Consider the following 26,133-nt stretch of genomic DNA (forward strand, 5'->3'; position numbering starts at 1 on the left):
ATAATCTACAGCTTCAGGATGGTGCTCAACCCAAACTCACCAGAAGTATGAATAAACCCCTGCCGAAGCACCATGCAGGAACAAGCAGGATGAATTGCAGCTCTGAGCTAATGTTGATCCGTCTGGTGTTGCAGCAGAGTGTGTTAATGAAAGATCTCATTCCCTCCAGCTGCAATTATTTCATTCCAGGGATAAAGAAAAAAAAAATTGATTTCTTAGTCATAATCAAGGAATGTTTTAATAAAATTAAAAGGTTCAAGATAAAATGTTATATCAAATATTAAAATTTACATATCAACATAGAAGTTATATATTCAATATAAATCAAACAGCAAATATATAATAGTCATTCAGAGGAATGAAAAAGAGATCATGATTATTCCTCTTGGCATCCTTGAAGGTTGATTGAAAAATGACAGGGCACATAGAGCTGCTCCAGTACCTCAGTTTTCCCACCCTTGAAAAAATGTGACAGAAGAGTCTGGCTTGTCTGACTGAATCTCCACAGGACAAACAGCCTTGAGAATACAACACCCAGAAGTGTTCCACAGAACTGCAACCATTGAAATCTGGGGTTCTGGTTCTTTTCGTGGAGCTGGGAACCAAAGGATGCCAACAGTACCACAGAAAAGCAGTTTCAGCAGTTCCAGGTGACTCAGCTGGAAAAGGAAAGACTGAGTTTCAAACCTCTAAAATCTGGGTAATCTGAGGTGAGAGCCCAAGTCCAGACTTGAGACTGTTCAACCTACTTGGGGGTACAAGCACATGCCGTTAAAAAAAATTTCTTCTTAGTACTGCTGCCCTACTTACAAGTTTTACTGGTACTGCATTGTCCCTCTAGTTAGTGGTTAGCTTCTGGTCCTGCCACAGGGCCTTCCAGGTCTCAAGCAGGATCAGAGCACAGCTGCGAGATCAGAGCTCCAGGAGAGGACTTCCCCATCTATTTTAAGGACTGTGGTTCAGGCACGAGGATTTAGGCTTAGGCCAGGCCCCTGGGCAGTGTGTTAGGCAGTCACTGAGGTTGCTGTAACAACAGCTTTGTACACCTTTATTGACAGAAACTCAAAAGTTGAAAGGATTTGGTACCCTGTGAACTCTGGTGGCCGTGGAGAATTTTTCTCCTTTTATTCATGGTGACTGTTGCTAGAAGGTAAATTGCTTCTTCAGAGTAAACAACAAAAAGGAGTCATAGGACTAACCTCTAGCACATTCAGCTGGGGGGTGAAATGCTTAACAAAAAATAAATTTTCACAATTATACGGATTCTATGCTTATGTTCTGGTAAAACTGCTCCTGTTGGGTGTTGGATAAATGAAAATGCCAGATGTGCCATAGTTGAATGTCAGCATGGGAACTAACAGTTAAAAGGGAGCAAGGCATACTTAGCACTTTGAAATCGGGCCAGGAGTGCTAGGACTGGGGGACCCTGAGCCACAGGGACAGCATCTTGAGCAATTATTAAAATGTTAAAAAATGCTGCTCTCAGTCAGTACCTACTGATTGTGTGATGCAGTCCACTGTTTATATTATTAAACAGAATGCATCCCATATAATTACTCCTCCCAGTACTTTGTCTAACCATGGAAGAAACCCTGCACAGCTAAGCTGCAATATTAAAAGCATGAAGCCATGGGATGGTGTAATGCTATGTGTGTGGTGTGGTAGTGAGACAAAGTGAAAAGTAATTGGAAACAATTTCATTGGACACAGCAAAAGTTTGGCATCGTATTTATGACGGTCCTGCATGCGCAAGAAATCCATTTGTCACGATGGCAGCAGGGCTGTCTGCACAGACCTACAGTTTTTCTCTGCATTGCCAAAAAGGGGGTTGCCAAATAACGGGGCTGCTCTGAGCACAGCACCTCCCTACAGCCCCCCTAGTTTACGGGCAGATCCCAAATTGGACTTCAGGTATGCATTCATTTGGTGTAATCAGCGGGAATAAAGTTACACAAACACTGCTGTTCTGATCCACTCAGCTGTCGGATTAGTCTGAAATGGCCACTGAGCACCCAGAAGCAAACACATCTCTGACCTAAACCCTCTCCCACCGTCACAGTGAGCGCCTCCAGAATACTCATCCAGCCGCGGTGTGATGAAGCAGCCTGTTTAACAAGGGGCATGGAAACATTAGCAAACAGGTGCCAGAGGTACGTAGGGCACAGATGAGTGTGTGAGTTGGGAGATGCTACAGCTGCACCCAGGCGGTGCCGGCTCTCAGCACGGACGGCAGCACCGGGCTGCCAGCCCCGCAGCCAGCCTTGTACCGCTGGGCTGCAGGGCACTGCAGCTTCTGAGCCTCTGTCCCTTCCACTTCCAAGAGCTGCCAGGGAGAATGAACCTCATCTTCTCTCCACTTATGGAAACATGTGGTTGCCATGGGGGGAATAGGAGAGAGGAGAATCTCTTAGTAGCATAATCCGATTCAACTGAGGTTCGGCTCGCGCTGAAAACAGCTGGCTGTTTGCCCAGAACAGAGAATGAACTTTACAGGATTTCGAGTGAGTGAGCCCCATCTTCAAAAGCATTCCTCTGGTAAAGCAACATGCTCCACCGGATCTCATCCGAAGACCTGTTAGACAGAGGCTGCTGAGGTACTCAGAGTAAACTGACATATTAAACATTGATATTGGCAAAAGGAAGAGTTCCTGTAAACAGACATTACCGACCTGAAACCTAAAAATAAAAAAAAAGGAAAAAAAAAAAAAAGAAGAAATTAAAAAAAAGGCAAATATAATTTTTAGTATCACATCTATCTGATTTCCCCGGGGTACACTGCCTGGCTTTACAGCCGCATTTCCCTGCGTATCATGAATGTTCATCTCGTCTTCACGCCTTTGTGTAAGGTTCACATAAACAGAAATACAGGGAAAGAATCCTTGACAAAAATGAGTGGAACAATAGAATGAGGAAGGTGAAATTTCAAATGTATGTCACTTAAAGGACTTAGCAAAATTATCATGTAATATGTTTCAGAGAGATATGATCGATTAAAAAGACACCTCCTCCGAGCCTAATTCAATTTTTGAAGTGAAATATCTTTATCTTTAGAGTAAGAAATATTGAACCTACGTTCATTCCACTTCTCTTCGGGGAGTCTCCCGGTATTTGAAAGAGAGGTATACAACACTTAAGCAAGCCTCGCCCAGGCATGAACTTCAAGTGCACCGTCTCTATGAAAAATGTATGGAGCTCTGAACTTTACAGCGACTGCCATGCCTCCCTCAGTCCCTTACGTGCCTCTGGCAGTGTAAGAGCCAGGGCGTTGTTCAGAAGCGGTTTTTCTCTTTACACTTTTCCCACTTGGTTGAAGACGACGCCGGCCGCGCCGGGTTTCCGAAGACAAGTGTACGGCAACTCCCGGGTGATCACACAGCACGGGCCAGGGGGGGAAGTGCCCTGCAGCCCAGCTGTGAGCATCCCCAACCCAGAGACAACTTAACACCCCCAAAATACCCACCCCAAACAGACGGCTGAACACCCCAAAGAAAACCGATGAGCATTTCATAGGGCAAAGTTCGGGGCCCCGCCGACGCGGCTCCCCCCGCCCCCGGCGCTGTGCTGGGCTGGAGGCCGGCAGAGCCCTCGGGAGCCCGGCGGGAGCGGCGCCGGCCGCGCTGCCCGGGGTCCCGGCGCGGCGACTCCGCGGGGCGCGGGGGCGCTGCCGCCGCCGCGGGCTCCCCCTGGCGGCCCCGGCCGCGCCCGGCGGGCGGCACCGCGGTGCGCAGGGCTCCGCCGCCGCCGCGCCGGGCTCGGGGGGCTCGGGGGGCTCCGCGCCGCGCCGAGCCGCGGCAGCAGCCGTGCGCCAGGGGAGCGCGGGGCGGTGGCGAGCGGGAACAAAGGGGATCGAGGCGGCGCAGCGGCGGCGGCTCCGCCGGGGGGAGGCACCGGCTGGGCGCGGGGGGTGTGGGAGGAGGAGGAGGAGGAGGGTCGCCAAACTGCTGCCACTTCGTCGGCCGTGAGCGGCACTCGCTGGCGGCGGCGGCAGCATCCCGCCCCTCGCTGCATGGCAGCCCAGTGAGGGAGGAGCGGGCGAGGGTCTGGCGCTGCCCGGAAGCCGAGGGAGCCAGCGCCGGCGGCAGCAGCGCCCGCCGCCCTCCCGCCGGGATGCGCCCCGCTCTCCGCTGAGGCGCAGCCCCGCAGCGATGCTCTCCCCCGAGCGCCACCGCCACCACCGCCACCCCTCGCCGCCGCAGCCGCCGCCGCCGCCGCACCACCCGCCGCAGCCCAGCCATGTCGTGGCCACCATCGAGAACCTGCCGGCGGAGGGCGGCAGTGGCGGCGGCAGGAGCGGCATCTCCGCGCCCTCCTCCAGCGTGCGCCAGAGGATCAGGAAAGTGCTGAACAGGTGAGGCCAGGGGATGGAGCGGGGCTCTGGCTACACGGCACGGTGCCGCTCGCCCTGGGGCGCGCAGGTCCCAAGGGCCGCCGTCGGAGGGGCCCCGACCCGGCCCGGCCCGCTTGGAGGAGTGGAGCAGCGGGGCACGAAGGCGCCGGCGGGGCGGCTGCCTCGGCTCGGCTCGGCCGGGCTGGGCTAGGCTGGGCTGGCAGCGCCTTTCCACACAGAAGCCCCGGGCAGGCAGGGAGCGACGGCGCGGAGCCTCCCCCGGCCCATTGTTGCCTCCGAGGCGGCGGCGTGAGCCTCCAGCCCGAGCCCTCCCCGCCGGAGCCGGTGCCGGTCGCACCTGCCGTGTCCACAAGCACAACCTCCGCAGCGGAGCCCCCGCGCCTCCCGCCGGCTCCGGCTTTCCTGGCCCGTCACGGACAGGCTCGGGGCGGCGGGAGGAGGGAGCAGACATCCCCGCTGCCGCAGCCCGGCCGGTGGCGGAGGCGCCGCCGGAGAAGTTGGAGCGCGGGCGGCGGGCGAGAGGGCGGCGGGGAAGGGGCGGCCTCTGGGGCGGCCGGCCGGGGCCTGATGCTCCGGGGTGCCGGGTGGCGGCGTGGGGGATCTTTGCCCGGTTCCGAGCAGCTCGCGTGCCCCCGGAGCAGCACGCTGGGGCTGCTGGCGAGAGGCGAGCCGCTCGGTTCGCCCCTGCGTGTGGCTCAGAGTGGTCAGTGCGAAGATGGGTAAACTGCAGGGTACTTCGGAGTAAATTATTTCACCGAAGGCACAAGAAAACGCTGGAATCATCTTAGTGAATCCTTTACGCTCCCCTCTCTGCCGGCCGTTTCTTTTGCGCTGCATTTGATATGGGCAGAGGGTTTTACCACAAAACAGAGTCCATCCAGTGCCTAACTGGTTGCTCTTCTCCAGAAGGAGCTCCTGTCTGAAAAGCCAGCTGGAGCTATCACTCCTAATGCCTCTGTCACTGCCTAATGACTCTTACGTGCTTAACAGAGCAGTTGCAGCAATGGGATGGTGCGTACCAGCCCTGGCCTCATTGTCCCGGCTTTAGTTTCAGATTCATGTAACATGGACGAGCAACTGAACGCAGCTATTCTACATGGGAGTATTAGGTTTGAAGATGAAGCTTTTAAATATTAAAAAATTACAATTCCTACAAGTGTTACTTTGTTAAAAATACGTGAAGCTATTTGCTCTCGGAACAGCCCTATTACACGCAGTTAATTACCATTCCAGGAGGATTCTCCAAAGCTTCAGTGACGAGGAAATGCTTATCTTTTGTTATTTGAGCATGACAAGGGTTGAAACGAAGTTGAAACAAGTAAGAGCTGCTTCAACTCAGTTACACATTTTCTTGTACACATGCATTTTGCAACTCTCTGTATTGTAAGATTGACTCAATTCCTCAGCCCCACAGTCCGTGTCATCTTAGGCGTCCTGTGCTTGCCAGATCCCGCCCTCCTGCTTGGTCATCCTGAGGTGTGTGTCAGCCTACAAACAAGACACTAGAGAAAGGGTGTTTTTTTCCCAGGGGCACCAAGAGAAATATGAAGATGTGGTGAAGAGATCAGATACAAAAGCAGCAGGCTTTCCTATGCAAGTGTGATAATAATGAGCTCTGGGGTGTCATCAAATTGACCACATTCTTCATGGCTAGGAGGTGTTGGATTAATTCATACAGCAGTTACCATGCTTATGCATGTTTCTGACTGAGCTGTAGATAAAATGTCAAATCAATATTTGTTGTTCTTTATATGTGACTATATGATTGAAATGAGAATACCTAGGGTTTTTTTTTGTTTGTTTTTTTTGGCTTTTTTTTTTTTTCTTTTTTAAGAGGGGGAAGGGTAGAAATTTGCTCTGGTGACCAAAGTTCAAACCTCTTCCAATTCATAAATTCGAACCTAGAAATGAGATCTCCCATAGCCCATAAGGGCAGCCTAAGTAATGGGAGTTGTGTTCTTATCTCCTCCTCAAACATGAAATAAGAGTAAAATTTTTCCAAATTTATGTGGTTTATGGAGTAGGAGAAGATATGTTACTGAGATGTTTTAGTTCTTAGCCAGTCCCATGTTGTGTATCAATGGAAGTTTTTCAAAAGTTCGATTTCCTTAAGTTTCTTTCAACTTTACGTGGGAACTGATGTCTCCATGTAACATCACAGCTTTCATCAGTATTTCTGTTGATACAGTGAAATGAATTCTGACTCAATGTTTATATTTTCATCCTGTATGGAAACAATAGCCTGCAAACACATGTGGTAAAGAAAGAAGTATGTATGGCATATCCCTAAAAAGAAGTAGGAGACCCCAACAAACTAAACATGGGCTTTTCCAATTGTTTTTCTCCCAGAAGAGGGTAACACTTTCCCTGTGTTATCTGTGCTTTGTGTGCACCATTTGCTCGGAATTCCATGATTAGTGGAAGGTTCCTGACTGATTCATTGTGCTTCTGTTTTCTGCTACAAAAAGTAGGGAATCTTCAGGCAGACATCAAAATGAAAACGTTGACAACATCTGGGGCTGCCAGAAACCTGGTTATGGCTGGTGGAATCATAGAATGGTTTGGGTTGGAAGGGACCTTTAAAGGTCACCTAATCCAGCCCCTGCCGCCATCAGCAGGAGCATCTTTAAGTAGATCAGGTTGTTCAGAGTCACATCCAATCTGACCCTGATTGTTTCCAGGGATGAGGCATCTACCACATTTCTGGGCACCCTCTCTTAGAGTTTCACCAACCCCATAATAGAAAATTTCTTCCTTATATCTAATCTTTTAGTTTAAAACCCTTGTTCTGTCACAAGAGGCCCTGCTAAGAAGTTTGTGCCCAGGGAGGGGACAGACTCTGGTGTGGTCAAGGACGAAACAAGACATTAGGAGAAAGGACATAGACACTGGCAGAAAGTGATCATTGTTTCTTTCTCACTCTCTTTCTATCAGTTCAGTTACCCAGGCACTTGCTGATTCCCGAATTGCCTTCCATGGCAATTCAGGCATTAAAATTAAACAATTAAATTAAAATTGTTTTACAAGCTATGGAAGCTTATTTTAACTTCACCTTCCAATGTCTCCTCTCTGTTCCCTTAGTAGATCCCAATAGAGAAATGCTGGAACAACCCCTGCAGGTTATTTGAGAGAGAACGCACTGAAAGCAGAGCTGATTGCCTGTAAAAGTCTAGTTCAGTGATCATAGCAAACAGTGCACTCTGAAAAAAGTTGTCCATTACAAGAAAGCAGAAAGAAATTAAAACACAAAAATGAATGGTTTGAGTTATGAAGGACTGGAGATGCTCAGGGCAATTATGGGGTTTACTAGAATAGTTTATGTATTAATTCTGGGCTGCCAGTGATGGTGAACAGGACCTGTTGCAGCAGGATCAAATTTGCTGTTATCCTTGAAGTAGTTGTGATGCTTAGGGATGTGGTTTAATGGTGGGCCTGCTAGTGCTGGGTAATGGTTGAACTCCAGGGTCTTGGAGATCTTTTCCAGCCTTAATGATTCTATTGTTCTGAGTTGGGAGAGGATGGTTTTGAGTTGCTGTTGCATTAAGGGGAAATGTTGTGCTGCAGATATGCTCCTGGACCTGTGACTCACACCTGTGGTCCATAAATCCCGTCTGCAAGGGCCTGCCTGGTGCCTTCTTTGTGACATTGGCTGAGCATTGACTGACTCTGCCCTGCTATGTTGCAGGGAAGAGCAAGAATAATGATGGCTGCTTGACTGCTTGCTTCCCCAAACTTTTATGAAGCCAAAATTGGACTCCACAAACTCTGTCTGCTTGCAGCGGACCACTTAATAAGCAGTGACTCACTTGCTCCTCGTTGACTCCCAAGGAAAGTGGGAAGATAGAAAACAAATTATGCGGTTTGGAGTTCTGTGGTTCTCTGTGCCTCCGCCCCAGCACCTGCGTGTTTCAGATACCTTTTGGTGGGTCCCAGCTCACTCCATCTGTCTCTATTCCAGCACAAGGGGCAGCTTGTCTCCCTTTCTTGCACTCCCTGGGTGATCTGAATGGCAGGGACTTGCCTGGCAGATTCTCCTGTGTCCCCTGAAACTTTTTGAGGGGAAACTTCCATGTTGGGAAATCTGGCTACCACCTCTTGAGACGAACTGGACAGACAATAAACATTGCTGAAACACAGGGGGAGCAGGTTGCCAAGTAATCTCTTTGGGGGATTCTTGCAAATTTTCTCCAAACAAAAGCCAACAAGAAAGACACCTCCTTATACAAGGCCATTATCTCTGTAGTCCTGGACAGTAGGATAGGGAGGGAAAATGAAGTTTCTGCAAGTAAAATGAGTTAATATCTTTAGATACTATGACAAAGTTATTTTAGCTAAGTAAATGAGATTATTCCTGGAAACAAAAAATACCACAGCCGTGCCAATGAACTCAGATCTCCAGAGAAATGTCTAAGGCACTGGTGTTGTATTGCTTTCCTTGTCAAGGACTTTTTTAGAAAGCTGGATGGCACATGCATTTTTCTGGGTTTTCCCACTTCTATCTTTTAGTGCTTCCTTAAGAAATACAAGTTATAAAGTCTGGCTGTGCCTTATCTTGCTGTTTCAAGGTTGTCTTCGTGGGCCTTTTCTTGCTGGTAGTTGCTGAATGGCACTTTGTATTTCTCAGAAGTTTTCTAAAAATCATATCAGAATATTAGAGACATACTCAACTTGAATCAGAAAATGGAATAAGAGTTATTTCAGCCATTCAGTCCCATCTCATTTTTAAATAGCTTTGTAGTTACGTTCTGTGCACTAGTGAATTGCAAAAGTAGTCTGTGGAGCAGTGTGACTCTCTCTTCTTCTTTTCTTATTTACTTTGTCAAATAAACTTCAGCCTTCTGCATAAAGCCAGTGTATGGTCTAATTCCTGTCTTAGGAAAAGGAAGATAAAAATATTTTTAGTAAGTATAATTCATTAAATTAGGCAGTGATGTATTGAACAAAATTATATGAAGAAAAGCAATTTAGATTCTTTTTGAAAGAAAGGTCATCTGTTTGGGCTCGGTCTGAGTAAAACTTTTGATTTTTTCAGTGTGTTACAGGCTCAGCCCCTCCCTGATACTGGAGTTCAGGAAGAGTTTGGCCCACTAGCTGACTAACTTTGAACTTGAACTGTGTGTCAAAGCTACTAACTCTTCAGAGATGGGAGCTGTTTAAATGGCACTGCAAGTATCAAAAGCTATAACCCAATGTGGGGTTTTTTTTCCTAATAACATGCACCTGCATAATAAATCAGACACAGGGATTTTATATATTAAAAAGAACTTGGAGCTGAATAATAATAAAATTGAGATGATGTGTTTCATTGCCCCAAAGCAAAAATGTCTTTCAGTTGACTGATCAGAGAGGCAAACAAACCAAATAATTTATGGCATTTTTCCTTAATGAAAAGCAAGTCAAGGATCAAACATATCATTTTTGAATCCAAAAAAAAGAGTGAGTATTCATGACCTTCAGTTGCTTTGCTTTCTTCTTCAAAACAAAATAATTTGCTTCCTTTGGGATTTTTATTCTTAAAAAGTACAAATAGCTCCTTAAAGTCCACCCAGAATAACAGTGAGAGTATAAGAATGAGCCGGAGCTCAATTCAGATAACCAGAGCTCTCCTTTTAGGGAAAAATATTTATACCATTCTGAAGTAAGTCAAAGAAAATGAGATCAGAGCATAGATAAAGCAAGTAGGTTGGCTTTCTTGTGCCTGTTAGTATTATACTTTTTGGTTGAGGAAATAGGAAGGTCATATCTGCCTGTGGGAAAGCATCCTGGCAGATGATAAAGAAATGAAGTGATGAAAAATTGTCCATTCTTTCATTTTCTTACAAGTTTCCTTGTAATCGCCATTTTGTAAGCAAACAACTTCTGCAAATTAGCTGTGTTCCCGATGATTAGGGAGCATAAGGGAAGTACCTGTAAAACAGGAGAAAAAGATGCTCTTCTTCTTCTCCAAACTTATTTCAGGGAATGCACACTTACTTATTGGCATGCCATAGTAAACTCAAAATGCTTTGATTTAAGAGCGAAGATCAGCTGAAGTACAAAAAGCGTCCATGTTTTTAATGTAGCATGCACTGGAAACCTGTCCAAGTTTGGTTTCAAAGTGTCTGAGTGTCATTTTCTAACAGGTTTAGAAGCCTGGATTGGGAAGCTTTGTCCCTCTTGCCTTATTTTGCTCCTGAGAATTTGCAGTTTAGGAGATACAGGCCTTACTGGTCCTGTTCAGAAGCTGGAGTTGTTTGAAGTGATGTGATATGGTAAGTGCGCTGTAATCCAAACCTGTCGGTCCCCGTCCTGAGCGGGAAAAGACTTTCCCTAGGAGGGGCAATTTGGCACAGCAGAATATGTGGGTGTCCTCTGTCTACCTATGACATTCAAAATGCCACTACTTACTGGGTGCCTGTCTGTAAGTGGGAATTTTTGACACTGGCTGTGCTGTGGGCTTTGGGAAGGGGTTACTGCCTCTTGAACTAGGGGGGTTTCAAAGGAGCAGCACCATAAATGGCTCCATAGAGAAAGCGGGAGGAATGGACAGAGTGGCTCTTATGGGATGGACAGAGCAGCTTTAATGTGCTAATGAGGGGAAGGCCAGATGCCAGCAGCGATCAGAAGGGCTCTTTGTGGCTCTGTCTCTTTGGAGATGGCTGGAGTCTCTGTCCTTATCGGGGTTGTTTCTGCTGGCAGAGGGAAACACTAGGGCTATTAGTGAGGTGTTCCCTTCCTTTAAGTCAGCAGATAGCCTCACAGATTAGCACTTGAATACTGATTAGGGCTAATTAACAGGAAATCTTAGGAAAAAGAAGTTGCTGAAGAAGCTTGACATTAAAAACTACAAAAAATCAGTTCCCAAGCCCAACAACATGCTCAAAGGCTTGTGAGCTGAGCTCAAACTCCGCTGAAATCACCTGTTGCAAGAACAGCTGTATAGGGACTCATAAATTGCTATGACTGTAAATTGTGTAAGTATTGGTGGCTCTGAGATTCATGTTGTGAACTGCCTACTCTACCTGTCTGTGCTTATTTATGTCTGTCATCCATCTAGCTGAGATTTTTACTGAAAACACTTCAAGTTTTGAAGTTCGTCTTTCAGCTTTCTCTGTCTTGGTTTCTCTCGTGACTTTAGAAAACATTTCTTCAGTACATATTCACTCTCAGTCATTTTTCTCAGAGACACCAAACGATTGAGGTAGCAGGTTTGACTCCCATGCATCACCTTTTCCTCAGTGCAGGAAGGAGTGTCCCCACAGCCTGGCCGTGCTGGGTGACCGTGTCCATACAGCAACACTGCCGTACATCTGCAAGGCTTTTTGGGATGTGCCATGGGACACGGGGGTGGCCAAATAATTTCCTAGGGCAGGTGGCTGACCCTTGATCTCACCAGAAAGTTCTGTCCACAAATGATGCCATGCAGGTTTCACAGTAAAAGATAGGGACTGTCTTATTAAGCCAGTTTTCTGTTTGTAGCTGATACAGTAACTTCAGTCAATAATTTCAGATCCCTTTGGTGTGGTGGTCACCTTTGCTTCCTTACACTGCCTGATCCCCATGTAATATAAGAGGTCACACTCCAGATAGGTCTGACCTGTGGCAGCCTGTAGGAACTTTGGAGCTGGACAGTGAATCTTTTGTTGTAACTTTTTTTGCCTAATAGAAAATGTAGATGAGTCAAAACCTTGTCAAGAAGGATTGGTCTTTCTTGAGACTGCATGCTTGGTAAGTCTAATGTCCAGACTAGATTTTTTTGGTTGGAGAGCAAGTAAGACTTCATGGTAATCTGGTGATGGGAGTCCTTTTTTAGGAGACCATTTTTAACTCTGCTTTGCTGTATCTCTGAAGGCTGCTGTGAGCACATGTACTGTGAGGTTCCTTTGGGATGAAGAACCTCAAAAGGTCATGGTTTTGTCTTAATGCAAAATATGAGAATTTCTGAAAATTAAAAGTTTACAACTAGAAAATGCCTTTCCCCGCCCCTCCCCCAGCTCATCCTCCAAAGCATTTCAGGCTTCAAGATGCTGATTTACAAAAGCACACTATGCTTGAAATAGATTGCTGCATCTCTAATACAGATAAATGAAGTAATTTATGTCCTATAGCAAGACCATAACCCTAGTGTTCATTTCAACCTGTAAGCCACTATTAGCTTATAATGGAATGAAAACAAAATTTGAAACATTATAGTGATGGCCATTAGTTTACTTCGTACTCTTTGGTGTTCATTTGCCAAAGCAGTTGTTGCATGTGTGTCCAGAAGCTTCACTGTATGCAATTCAGCTGCACTGGTTTTAAAAGGGTGCTGTCTTCTGTGCCACATTTATTCTCATTAGTTTTCTCATCTGGCAAGTATTTTGTGATGGGAGTTGGTTTTTTCTGCTTTCCATTTGGTAGAAATGGAATATGAGTTAAGTGGGGTATAAATCTTTCCCCTTCTTTAGTGAAATAGACAAGAAGCCATTGACATTGTGGGAGGGAGATGCCAGAATCTGTTCCTGCTCTGATACCTCTTAATCAACTCTTTGAAGAAGAAGAGAGCTTCACAGCTCCACTCCTGGATCTCTCCAACCTAATAACTAAAATTCTGATCCTTAATGTAGCCTTGAGTTGGCTATCTCAGTGCTTTTCAGGGGAAAGAGGAGTTTGAGGGAGCTGGGCTGGGCTGAATGAGAGTGGTGACTGCAAGGTAGCAGCAGGGAGAATTCTCTCTCCTTTTTTATGAAGAAAGGAGGTAAATGTCTAATTCTTCAAGAGGAGGCCTGAAGTGAGTCACTGAAAGGTAGGGGCCAAATGCTCCAAGGAGGGGTAAGGCATAAGCTGTACCCTGTCTGATGCTTTCTGTTTTTTACCAAGATTTCCGTCTTTGTCTACCCAGGTGCTTCTGTGGCTTTCCCAAGGTGCAATATTATTCTGCATGGATCTTTTGGGTTTTTTTGACCTATGATGGTGAGACAAATCCTACAAAATACTTATTAAAATTAAATTAATTACCTTGTGTTTATTTTGAGCCCCATGTATTTTAAGGAGCTTAAACAGCTCTGTATTTGTGGTGGCTTCTGCTGCCTGGTTTGGGTCATTTGCCTTCCGAAATCTCTTCTTACTTGAAGCTGAGTGCTGTAATGAAACTTAGAGGTTCTCTCCTGTTGCTGCTTTCCTTGTCTCTCTCTGCTGCACCTCTCTGCTACTGCTTGAAAGCATGAAATGCTTTTGAATATGTTTCTTTTAACTCCCTGCTGCCACTATATTGAGGTCCGTAGGAATTGTCCTAGGTAGATTGAAAGTGAGAAAGGACAGAAAATAACAAGTAGGATGAGAAGAGCTGAGCAGGGAGCTGGAAAATATTTTAATGGTATGGGATTTGATACTTGAAGGAAGTAAAACTTTAATGTTGTAAGTATAATTCTCATTAGGCCAGGTGTGAGGATTAAGTAACCTTAGGCAGAAAAAGCTTCATCCCATATAGTGGGGAAAAAGCCATCATCCAAATATAAGTAATGACCAACTGAAGTGCCTCCTTGTCATGGTTTGGGACAAATTTGGAAGGGAACTTCTAAAGGGATGATTCCCTAAAGGGCAAAATGCAGCGGTCCTTCCCCCCAACTTGTTTGAAAGATAAACCTCCTTGGAGAAAAGTGCAAAAAGCTGCTTATTAGACAAGCAAAATATTCACAGACATGAGAAAATGAATACTATTAACCAATGGAACCTCTTGCTGTTCTGAAGAAATGGCAAATGCAGACAGAGAGTCCTTCTCGTGGGGTGTAGCTCGGCTCGCTCAGGCTGTTGTGAGTCCCTCCTGCGCTGGAAAGTGCCGCGTCCCGGGCCCCGCTGGGCCACAGGTGTGAGCTCTGGGGTTTGTCTGGGCTTTCTGTCCAGAGCAGGCTGAGCAGTTCCAGGAAAAGAAAAGCTACAGTCTGGGGAACTTCTCTGTCTCAGCTAGGTAAAAAAATGAACTAAAAGCAAAGGCAAGCTCTGTCCCTGTCCGTGCTGCAGAGAACATTCACAGAGAGAGAGCTAAAGCTCTTATTTTTATGTTTTTGAATACAGCTACAGAAAAATTCCACCACTTTTCCTTCTTCCTCCTTTTCTCTCAGATCTCATTTTAATGGCACAGAACTTATTTCTTGGCTAAACAGACAAATGGGGGCACAGTTCAGCATCATAAAGTCACCCCAGGACACTCCTTTTCCTGCATAACTTACCAGGCATGCACAGGTAACTTTCAGTCAGGTTTTGATATCTGACCTTTGCTGTCAGGTCCCTGATGTACTTAGTGTAACACTTTGTAGAAAAAGGACTTTCAGCATTTGCTAAAGTGCTGTCCAGCTTGTCCCAGAGCAGACAACACCTGTGGGTAGCCCTGGAGACCTTGTTCCATTGCTGCCTCCTCGCATTCTTCTGCCAACGCTGCTTTGCTTTCTGCTGGTGCTCACCAGCATTTTTTTGACAATATATTTAAAGGGATTCTTTTTGGGTCCAGTCTGTGGTGGGGGAATCATGGCTTTAAAGACATTCAGTAGATTCCAGAACTTTTGGAGGATTTAATCTAGAAGCACAGGGGCAAGGTGGTGTGATGGTTATCAAACATGTATGAAGGCACCTCTTACTGGCACTGAAAATTCCAAGTTTTCTCTCATTTACACATAATGGTGACAGCAGAACAACTGTTGCAGTAACAGAAATACACTCAAGGACTAAGGCAAAGTGGTCAAGGTAAGATGCAGTGCCATGGTGGTGGTTGAAGGGTGGTTGCTAGAAATCAAAGAGTTATATTGGATTTATATTAACCAAGCAAAATCCCTGGGATTCAGAGTTGCTCCTGCTCTAGAGAGGTTACTTGAGTTTGACACCAAGTAATTCCCTAGTAATTCACTTGAAAAATTCTGTCTGTGACTGTGTGTAAGCATGTGACATCTTTTAGTTACCTAAAATCAACTTCCCATTATAAATAAATAAATTCTAACACATTTTAACTTGTAGAAGAATTTCTGTTAAATTTGATGTCTGAAATTGTCCATACATATTGATTTTGTATGCATTACTGTGTTAATGGAACTTATTATTACTCAGCTAGATTAATTTATTAGATTTATCCCTACATTACAACCTATAGATGTATTGAGACATGAGCCCACAGAATCAATACCAATTTCTTTTCTCATTTATGAATGTTCTTACTAGCATCCAAAACACTGTTACACTCAAGAGTATTTAGCTGCCATTTATTGTGAAGCATTACACTCCAACAATTTTAAATTTGTCTTTTTTCTTTGTCCTTTAATGATTATTTTTCCATTTATGTGGGCACTTATTTGAACAAAATGCCATGCATCAAGCTTCAAATGAGTCGTGATCATACTCCAGTCATTGGGTCTAGCAGTAACTTAGGTGTGCAAAATTAATGCTCTGAGACCAGACCTAATCTTTGAGATGCGTTTTGGCTGCTGTTCTGTGTGGCAGGCCCAAAGCAGGAGAAGGAACAAAGGTACAAATGTAATTTATACTAAGTTGCCTGCCAAATGTGGTGTATTTGCATGTTTTTCTTTGAGCAGCGGCCATGCGTGCATTTATCTTTCAGAAGCAGCAGTGTTTGGCTGAGGAGCAATTGCAAAGACCAGCTGAAATGGGTAACTGATGTGGAGCTCATTCACTTCCTTCCAGAGCTTGAGCTATTCAAAGCTCATGGTGGGAAGTAAAAGAAGTGGGGTCCAGAAGAAATCTGGGGTAAGAAAACTGATCACCTCTGCCTCTGCTGCAATTCAAGACTGGTAGACAGCGATGATGGGAGGGAGAGACAAGTCCTCAGACAGTTCTAACACTGGTGTTTCTACTCCCATCACACCTCCAGTGGTGTTTGGGGATAATGTCCTTCCTTCCTCTGGACAGACCAGAAATGTTCTGTAGGAACAGAACAGAAGAGAATTGCAGAGACTGTTTGGTCTCAGCCCAGCCTTTAAGTTCAATTCCAAGCAGCTCATCAGACATTTATGTGGAGAAATCTACAGCAGCTGCATACACAGAGAGATAATGTTTCATCCAGTGGTCTGTAAGGTGAAACTCTGTGAAACTCATTCTTCTCCAGACAATCTTTCTTTCTTGTTTTTCAGTAAAAGTTGCTGTATTCACTGAGTATGCTGCTTATCTAACCAATTTCTGGCTTGTATTTAACTGTTGCTGCTGTAGCTGCTGCTTGTGCACCACTGCAGTTACTAGGCATTAAAAGCTCAAGCCTGAGAAATGAAATTAGCATGCACAAAAGGATCAGCCAGGTGATAAAGGGAAACTGAGGGGGGAAAAAATCACCCCCAAATATATCATATATAAGTATGATGCAGAAGTAGGCATCGGAGTTAAAAAAGTGGTGAGTTTCCCCATGAATACTGTCTGCCTGACCCAGCTGTGGGGTTTGAGACCAAAGCCAGAGCAGGGTGATTTGTATCATCCTGGCTGTGCAAGACTAAATAATTACAGGACAAGTGGTGGACAAAATGCAGCTTTACCAATGTGTGCAGTGCGGGACAGGAAGGGGTAGGCTTTTGCCTGTTTTGTTTTTAGGAGAAGCTGTATTGCAGCAGCAGTTGAGGGAAAATACTGTGTTTTAAAGGACTTTGAGAGAAGTTCCATACAGTAGCTTCTAATTTACAGTCCAGAATTGGACACCAATTAGCTTTTTTTGCCCTGGGTGAATCTCTCAACCTCACTGGGTCTGGTTCAGCACTTGTAAAATGGGGACAATTAAACTTAACCACCTGGAAGAGTTGTTGATTAGTTAATGCTTGTAAAATGCTACACAGTGCTATAAAACAGAGCATAGTACTCAGAAGCATCTGGTTTGCAGTGACTATAGTGCTTCTCTGAAACTTTATGGGCAAACTTTGCCAAGAAACAAAATGATTAATGTGTGCAGTACATGTAGGCATTGAAATAGGAGGGACAGACAGCTTTTTAAAAGCATCTGACTTTCCTGAGGTACCTTCTCTCAAAATATGAGAGGTTTCCCAAGAGCACCTGAAGTGGTCTGGGATTGAAAGCAGTGTCAATTTGGGGCTGCAGAATGAGGCTCTGGCAGGTGGCAGAAGAGCTCCTTGTTTCACTCCTATCTTCTTGTTCTTATTCTTGACCCTGTCCCCAGCTTCTTCCCCCTTTGTTTTGCTGGTGGAAGTGTTTGCACAGTACCATCAAGAAAAGGTTGGTGGTTTGAGTCAGATGGGAAAAAAATGGGAAGAAGTTTCTGCTGCTGTTGGTTTGTGTTTCCAGATGGATCTTATCTCCAGTGTAGTTTATCATGTAGCTACACATGGACTATGAGGCTGGTACATGGGTGAGAACAAGTGAAGTTTGGGGCAGCTGAAATTCTCCTGACACTGGAGATGATCCACCAGCCATGTAACCCAGACACAAAAGGCATTGCCAGCACAGGCTTAGGTGTGTTAGTGAGCTAACCCTTTCTCCTGCCCCCAAAGACAAGTTACACTGATTTCATTGGAGACGTGTATGGCAGCAGAGAGCAATCATTTGGGAAGAGCTGATCCTGGCTGAAGCTCATCACACTGTGTGAAACTGCTAACAAAAGGGAGGGAGCTAAGAATGTGCTAGAGACAAACTTGTCATAATTTCTGAGATTTGCATATTTAGTATTATTTTAGATACTTACAATGTGAATATGTGCTCTATATGAATAAAGCACTGGCATACACATATTGATTTGGTTTAATAGGAGACTGTTAAAAAAAAAATAGAAGAAGTGATAGAGGGAAGAAAGCATTTCCAAATCCATCACTCCTTCACTTATGCACAGAAATTATTAAGAGAGGGTCACAAGTTACCTCATGTGAAGATTCAACTACTAAGTAATTTTACAGAGCTAGGTAAGGAATGAGTTTGTTCCTAACAGAGTATCATGAACTGCCAAAAGGAGGTTGCACTTCTGTCTCTTCCCTGCTCCTGACCAAATTGCTCCTTCTGAATTTGCTGAACCAGGTCTGGTTTCTGTCACAGGCAAATCACTAAAATCAGAGATTATTAACCCATCTGAAAAAAGTTGCTGTTGTAGCTGGGTTTTTAGCTAACTTTTGATTAAACTAGTCTGGACTGATGATGAAAGGAAGGAGACTGTGAGCAGAGAAGAGCAAGGGCAGAGGAGGTGAGGAAAACAGGAGGTAAAAGAAACTGGAAAGAAGGGAGGGAAAGCATACCTTTCTATTGTCTCAAGCTTTTTATTTGGCTCATCGGTATTGTAACGCCATGCCTGAGATAACTACTTATTGCCAAAGTCCTCAGCTTCCTCCTGACTTCTTGTAACAAATCTTAGTGCTGATGTTTGTGAGAAAATGAGCACATCTGAGACCCATTGGCTATTGACAGCTGGTAAACAATCAGCTGTAGCCAATTCCTCCCTCAGGTAGGGGTAAAGTAGCGTGAGTATATGCAGAGAGGAAAAAGGAGGTTGCCAGATACCAGGTAGTGTGATTCTGAATGGGGCTGGTGGAAAAACGTTCTTAGACCTGTAAGTACTTGGTGTTGGAGGTTGATGTTGGAGGTCTAATGCAGCCCTAAATTGACAGTAGTCTTTGTTACAGGTTAAAATTTATTTATTTTTAGGCAGGCCTGAGTTCAGTGAGGGTAGGCATTTGTGAAAAAGCTTAGTATAAGCATACTGTATGTTTCCCTGTTGCTAGAAAATGGAAGGGGAGCCTTATCCATGAAACAGTTGTTTTTCACAGTAAATAAAAGAGGAGGTGCGTGTTCAGCAGGTCTAAAATCATTATATTTAATGCATAGTGCAGCAGTACTCCTGTGTGCTTTGTGATGCACTTCTGCCTCTCTGTCAAGGTGTGTGGTAACTTCTTTGCTATGGCTGACTAAAAAATAGCCCAATCAGTGGTGGCCAAAATCAGTGGCCACTGAACTAATTTGTTTCCCTTTCTGTGATAGTATGTAATGTATTACAGCATTCTCCTGTGTTACAGTGTGAATAGTTGTTTTTAGGTAGCTGATGTGATCTTGGAGGCTTAATGACATTCCCCGACTTGTTTCTTCTTGGGGCCAGCAGCCATGCACAAGCTTTGCTAAAACTGTACCTCTGATCTGTAATCCCACAACTTCAGTTACCAAAATAATTCCTTAAAAGCAAAATATCCACCAATTTGCCCACGTTGGGGATGGTCACAAGACTGTACTGACACACACAGCTTTCTGGAAGCATTTCTCTGTTAGTCCTGCCTCCCAAATCAATCCTGTATCCTCCTTGTTGTATTTTCACTTGCCATACTGTTGTATAGAGGTGCTGTACAGTTCCAATGTATCAGTTCACAACAACTTCTATAGCAAGCAAAGTATTTGTATTTAAAGCACCAAAAGAACAAGTAAGGAGGAAAAAGGAGTGATCATCTTCAGACTGGGAAGGTGTCTATTAGTAGGAGTACAGGCTCTGTTGATTATCCTTCTCACCCCCAGGAAAAAAAACAAAAACAAACCCCAAAAATGCAAAACCACCCAAAGAAATACCACTCAGCCCAGCAACCTTGCTACAGGGCATTACACAGTGATTTGTGTTTGGGTACCAAAATGAGTGAGCAGGAAGCTAGGGAAGAAGCTTTCAGGTAAATCCTGCCAGTGTTTGAATCCCATTTGTTGGGAGTGGAGAAACGCAACACAACAAAACCTCCATCTTACTTTGCCTGTCTGTGTTTGAGTATGTTTCTGTGGCATGGAAATAAATTATCATGGAGGGAAGGACCTGCTTCTTGCTGTTTTGGTGTCTCCTGATGGCTATGGCTCTGCTCTGACCTTAGGTAGGCAGAGATGGCCAATGAACTTGCAGGTGTGCTGTTGTATAACCACACTTGCTGTTTTCATAAACTTGTGTCCTGAAAGAGGGAAAGAAGATGAGAAACTTATGGTATGATTAAAGAAAATACAATACAATGCAGGAAAAAGTGGTATATCAGTTCTTAAGATGAGTTCCTAGGTGGACCCCAAGATACATGATAATCCCCAGTTTTGTTTCCTTTGCCTGTGCAACTCTCTCCTTTCCTCCTCCTCCTTCCCTGACATGCAGCTTCCCTCCACAGCCACAGCAGCACCATGGTTTCAATATTTCCTGTAAGGGAAGGGGGAGTGAGGGGAGAGTCCCCCATGCCTGGTTAAGAGGGTCTATTATACAGGATTAACTGTGCCCAAACAATGAAGCCCCTCGAGGAGCCCGTTACCCTTTTGAGATGCTTGTGTGGGTAAGAGGGCACACTGCTGTCCCTGTATCCCAGCCCAAGTGCGTGTGGTTCCATGCCCTCGTTGCTATGACAATTAATCGCATCTTTTAAGGGCTGGTGCCGACTACAGATCCTTGTAAATTGCCTGAAAGGCTAGTTAAAGCTGCTCCTTAGGCGCCTTTATTTGCTTTTACCCCCCAAAAAATGGGATGGAGAGGTTTTCTGCTTCCTACTTGTAAAAAAAGTCAGAGTAACTTGGTATATGCTTTTAGACTGCCTTTCACTTTATTGGCATTATGAGTCATGGAATTTTTCTGAAGAACAGCTATAAAATGGACAGGGATGTGGTCCCTTCCAGCTCTGTCCATGTAGTCTTTGTGTGACCAGCAGATTGTGCATGCCTGGGAAATATAAGAAGCATAGTCTTCAAGCGGTGTGCATGGATTGTTTTGTGTTTGTTATTATTTGAAGGTTTGCAGTAGGCAATTAATGTGTATGTCTTTGGTTTTTCTTTGTACCCTAAAAAAGAGCAACAGGGAATTACTATGGTGTCTCAACCTACAGCAGGACCGTGCTCTGTATTTGACTATTTGCCAAGGTAATGGGAGAGAAATAGATGTTTCCCATGTCATTAGTCCAGAAACCTGAACAGCAGTGAATGCAAATATTCTTAAAAGTCTTCCTGTAGGTTAAAGCCTGTTCATTTGAAAGGCAGTCCTAACTCCCTCAGTACATTATTAGAATGGTTGGAAAAATATGTCCAGAAGTTTGAGGAGTTTTTTCTTCCTTGAAGGCACTAAAGTCTCTGTTACCTTTAATATTGCTTCTCAGGGAAGAAAACACACCAAAACCAAACCCCATGAAGGGAAACAAGTTTAAAGGGATAAGTTATCAAATGCACAATATTCTCTCTTAACCTTAAACAAAGGGAGGGGTGAGATTCAGCACAGTCTCTCTTTTTCTAATGAATGTCACCTTGATACAAACACATTTGTATACGCAACATATGTCTGAGGAAACTTAGAATTACCTTTACTGGAGACGGCAGGCAAGATATTGGCATTGTTTGGTATGTCACATCAGAGTCAAATGTGCTAAAATAGGTAACTTTGATTATCAGAAGTATTAATAGCTGTGTGCACTCAGTGCATGCTTAGGTATCCTAGTTTTGGGTTACTAATTTAGTCCCACTGGTCACAGAGATGTGACTGTACCATGTGCAGGACCATAGGTGTATAATATTGGCTTGCTTTTAATTTGTAATTTCGGTACTTGAGGAGTATCAGGTACTACTGTTGATAATTAAGCTGTGGCTGAAGAAATTGTGTTACATCTTGTGTATGGCAAATATGTATGATCTTTCAGAATTGGTCAAACTGGAGTAGCTGCAGCAGAAGCAATCAAAATGGACCTAACTCCCAGTCTATGGCACTGCAGCCATTACTTCTTTCCCTTAACAAGGAGTTTTAAACTGGAAGTGTGCAGGATTGCTGCTCAAGGCCTGCAGGCTAAGGTCGTGTTTATTCAGTTTGTATCCTCCAGGATCAGCTTTCCTGTGTGGATGAACAAGAACCAGTTAAATAGCAGTACACTCCCTTCCTTCCTATTCATGGTGCCCGTGGAAAACCCTTTCTCAAGTCTACATTCTTCCTGGTCAGCAGAGGACTGTGAAAGGCCCCAAGACAGGTGGTGTTTTCTAGGTAGCACCTGTTAAACTTACTAATAGCCTTGGAGGTACTATTCAGAGAAGAAAATAACATCCTCTGGCCTTGCCATTGACAGTCAGAGGCCTGTCTTGGCATCTGGAATTGGCTTGCAGGGGATATGAGACAGATCAACTTTCAGTTCCTGTCATACTTGTAGTGGCTCTGCATCATGATGATTGTGATCCACACAAGGACCTGAACCTGTGTATGCCCACACCCATGCTGCTGCCACTACTATCAAACTTAGCCTCTTGCTCCATTTTTCCCATGAAACTGTTCAAGCCAATATCTTTTAATTTTTTTTCCCAATACAATGTGTTTGTTTGGAGTTTTTCCGCTTTAATGCAGTGTAATAGTACAATGGGATTCTTACTTCAGGCAGCCCTGCATATGTGAGCAGTGATTGTCTCGAATACATCAGCATGATTACACAGGCCCTGGTGTTGTGCAGTGCATCCTATTCAGCCATCACTCTGTATCCTTCCAGAAGTCCTGAAACTTCTTGTCCTCCTCCTGCATCCACTGCTGTGCCAGGACTCCCCTTTGTGGAAATGGTGGGCCAGGGTCTTGGGGTTTTTCTTGGGTGACATTCCTCCAGGTCTCAGTGGGACTGTACTGGGAAGCTGATGGAGGCTGGGAGTAGATAGCTTGCTGCAATGGCAGAAAGCTGAGGGTGTTCTCCAGCTGCAGGACCTTGAAGCCCAGCAGAATGATAGATAACAGCTTCTTTACCTCTGCTGGCAATGCAAGGAAGAAACTTCCTCTTGATACCCCCTGAGTTCTCACTACTAAAACCCCTGGGTTCTCACCACTTTGGGGCCACCAGACACATCTGGCAGGAGCCACTGTGGTGCATGGCAGCAGCTGCTGCTGCCACTTGTGTCACTGCTGCCAGCCATGGCCCTGCTTTACTCCATGGGGTGGCTTTAGCACAGAGCCCTGCAGCATTGTGCTGGCTCCATCTGCCCTGGGAAACAATTTTATTTTATCTTTGTCCTTTTAATTCTTTGACTTTTGTGAAGCTAGTTGTCTCTTTTCCCCTGCTTCCTGTGTGGCTGCTGTTCCCTTCACCCCTTCACCTGCAGCTTCCCCTTCTTTCTTCTCCCCAGCCTGGCTGCTTCTTTTTCTTGCCCTTCTCACAGAGGAAGATATTCTTAGGCAAGGGTCAGATGCTCAGGTCTCTTGGGGAAAGTACTTCAGGGTTCTGAGACTGAAATAGCACAGTGGCTTTTGGTGCCTGCTGGGAGAAGTCACTAGCCTGTGTCCTCTTCCTCCAACTTGTTTGGGCTTTCATGGAGTTGTTTGGCTCTACTTAAATATGTAGGCTTGAAGGGGCTCTGAAAAGCAAAAGTATGCTGGGTCTGTTTTCCCATGACTTTAATCTGTTTAGAACGTCTTATAAAAGCAAGGTGTCTGATTAAAAATAAAAGCAAACTTACATTAAGGCTTGATTTTTTGTGACTGAAATTGTTTGATGTGGCAGCCATTGGATTGGAAATTATGTCTTTGTGGCAGCAGCCTCATTTGTCATCACGTGCAGGGCTTTGCAGTCCTGTGCTGGCTTCGTCTGCTCAGGGCTATGGTTCTTCCTGCTGCAGAGAAAATCAGGTGTGGCACAGCATCTCCTCTTGTGGAAGAGCAGTTTTAACATAACAGGGTATACATAAAATCAGCTATTTGCAGCTGGAAAGATTAATGCTGTAATGGGATAATTACAATGCAGTGGTATGAACAAAGAAAAAAAAGCTTCTTTAGTTTTAACCCATGTTCTGACATGCAGTCCCTGCCTTTAGAGCAAGGTATTTTCCAGGTTTGCTTCTGGTTTTCTCCCTTGGATACAAACACTAGCCCTTTGTCAGGAGGCTTGGACTATTTAATGAAAAAGCAGGAAAGAGATTTATAAATTATTCTAATTTGTATTGTAAATACTGGCTGGCAAAGAGAGCAAGAGGCTAGAAAGGCCATGGCACAGGTATGGAAGAGTCTCTTCCATCTCACTGCAAGCTCAGAAAAACATAAAAGGGCAATGTAATTGGGATGCTGTTGAATTATGTATAATATTGGCATCAAGTTCTCTATCAGTTTAATTTTGGTAGTGCTTTCTTTCTTGCCAACAGAATAGTCTCTGTAAATAAGCTGCCTCCTTGTTTGCTTGCATGGCCTGATTATATACAATTACCCCTTGACTGCTGTGACTTTTTAGAGTAGTAGTGAGCTCAGATGGGTAGGTATTCTAGGATTTCATCTGAAATATTAATTTCTTTAACTGACCACATAAACACACGTGGTTCAACCCCAAAACCAGGAAAAGCTATTGTGCTGACAGCTTCACTGCCTTCTTTCAGTTTTCTCACCACTGGAGTCACTTGCCACAGTAAGAATGACCTCCATGGTTTTAAATAGAAGGTACCCTCTCAACAGAGGTAAAATTGAGAGTATTCTATAAACATAGTATTTCTAGAGCTTTTATGTTTTAAAGTTGACCTGGTAACAGTAAAATAAACCTGGGCAGAAGGTTTTGTCCAGCCTGAGATCTAGCTGTGTCTGCAAGAGCATTTTTTTGCCTACTTTGCAGCATATCCACATCCTCCTTAACTTGTGGAAACCTCTGTTCCATGCTTCAGCTCCACATCTCTGAGGTTTTGTTATCTTTACTGCTTCAGAGATGGAACACATTTTTCTCCCTTGTCAGAGGGAAATGGCCATCTACAAATGCAGTGGTCTGGCCGTGGTATGATACACTAATATGTGTATTCATAAACCCAGATAAACTAGATTGGGATTCATATTTCAGGTTACAGAAATTTTCTGCAGACTATTATTTGAATGACGAGACAAGAGTTGGCAAATTAATGTTAGCTGAAATTAATGAATCTGAAATTTTAGTTTTAAATATTTGAAAAAGGTTGCCTTTAGCATATAGTATAAAAAGATCAATGTGTATGTTAGAAAAACGTGTTTTGTAGTGAGACTTCCAGTGTTTGGCCCTATAGAGCTTGGAAAAATAAACACTTCCATTTTATGTAGTGTCTGAAGAAGGTAAAAAATCAGAATGCAATTCCCAAGTGTTTTGGTTTCCATGTGGGGTAGTGTAGCAGACTCATGAAAACTAGCTTCATCACAAAATTTGCCTGTTTACCACGTGCCCTAGTAATAAACTTAACACAAGATTTATTAACTTCCTAAATAAAATACTACTTCTCTATATTTTGAGTTGAATAAAAATTATCCTCCAAATGCCTTGAAAGAGATTTGTACCCTCCAGTATGTCAAAGATTTAGCCCCCAAAAGCTCCTTAGTTTTTAATTAACTTTTTTCCTTGCTCCCTTTGCTACAAGTTTTTGTGATATCATCTTTTTCTGTGAAGTCCTGGCTCTGTGCGCTCTTAGAAAAATAGGTTATATTTATTTTCTGGTTAGGGACATTGAAGGATGTGAAAGATCATGTACTAACCAACCTTATATGCTACTTATTTTTATTTTTAAGGGACAAAATCTGAAAGTCTTACTTCTTCCTGTGCTGTAGCAGAAGGCTTTTGGGACATCTCAAAAAAGACATAATTGAAACTAATAGGATAGATACAGAAACTAGGTAGTAGGAAACATGACTCGATGGAGATATCTATTTGTATGTGGACTTATCTTTCAGAAGAGGAGGTATCATCCAAACTAAATCACAGAAAGCCCTCCCAAACCCATTTGGAGGAAATAATTCTCTGCTGATGGGAGGAAGAGAGAAGTACAAATGATATAAAACATCCTTTGTAGCTCTGATATCGACATTTTTTTTAGCTCTTTGTCAAAACTGACATTTCAGAGTTATTAAAGAGAGGGATGAAGGATTTGTATAAGAAGCATCAGGTCTAAATGTGACTGTGGCGGGC

The 26,133-nt window shown here is 44.2% G+C and overlaps 1 protein-coding gene across 1 annotated transcript in view; it reads left to right on the plus strand.

Moving 5' to 3' along the window:
• Positions 1–3,978: 3,978 nt before the first annotated feature.
• The window catches only part of SLC35F1 (solute carrier family 35 member F1), a 236,365-nt gene continuing 214,210 nt past the window's right edge, over positions 3,979–26,133 (plus strand). The window contains exon 1 of the mRNA XM_058836760.1: positions 3,979–4,348. Coding sequence (XP_058692743.1) covers positions 4,146–4,348 — 203 coding nt within the window. The 5' untranslated portion in view covers positions 3,979–4,145. The remainder of the gene's footprint in view (positions 4,349–26,133) is intronic.

The sequence above is a fragment of the Poecile atricapillus genome, chromosome 3, assembly GCF_030490865.1.
Source record: "Poecile atricapillus isolate bPoeAtr1 chromosome 3, bPoeAtr1.hap1, whole genome shotgun sequence".
In the NCBI taxonomy this organism is placed as follows: domain Eukaryota; kingdom Metazoa; phylum Chordata; class Aves; order Passeriformes; family Paridae; genus Poecile; species Poecile atricapillus.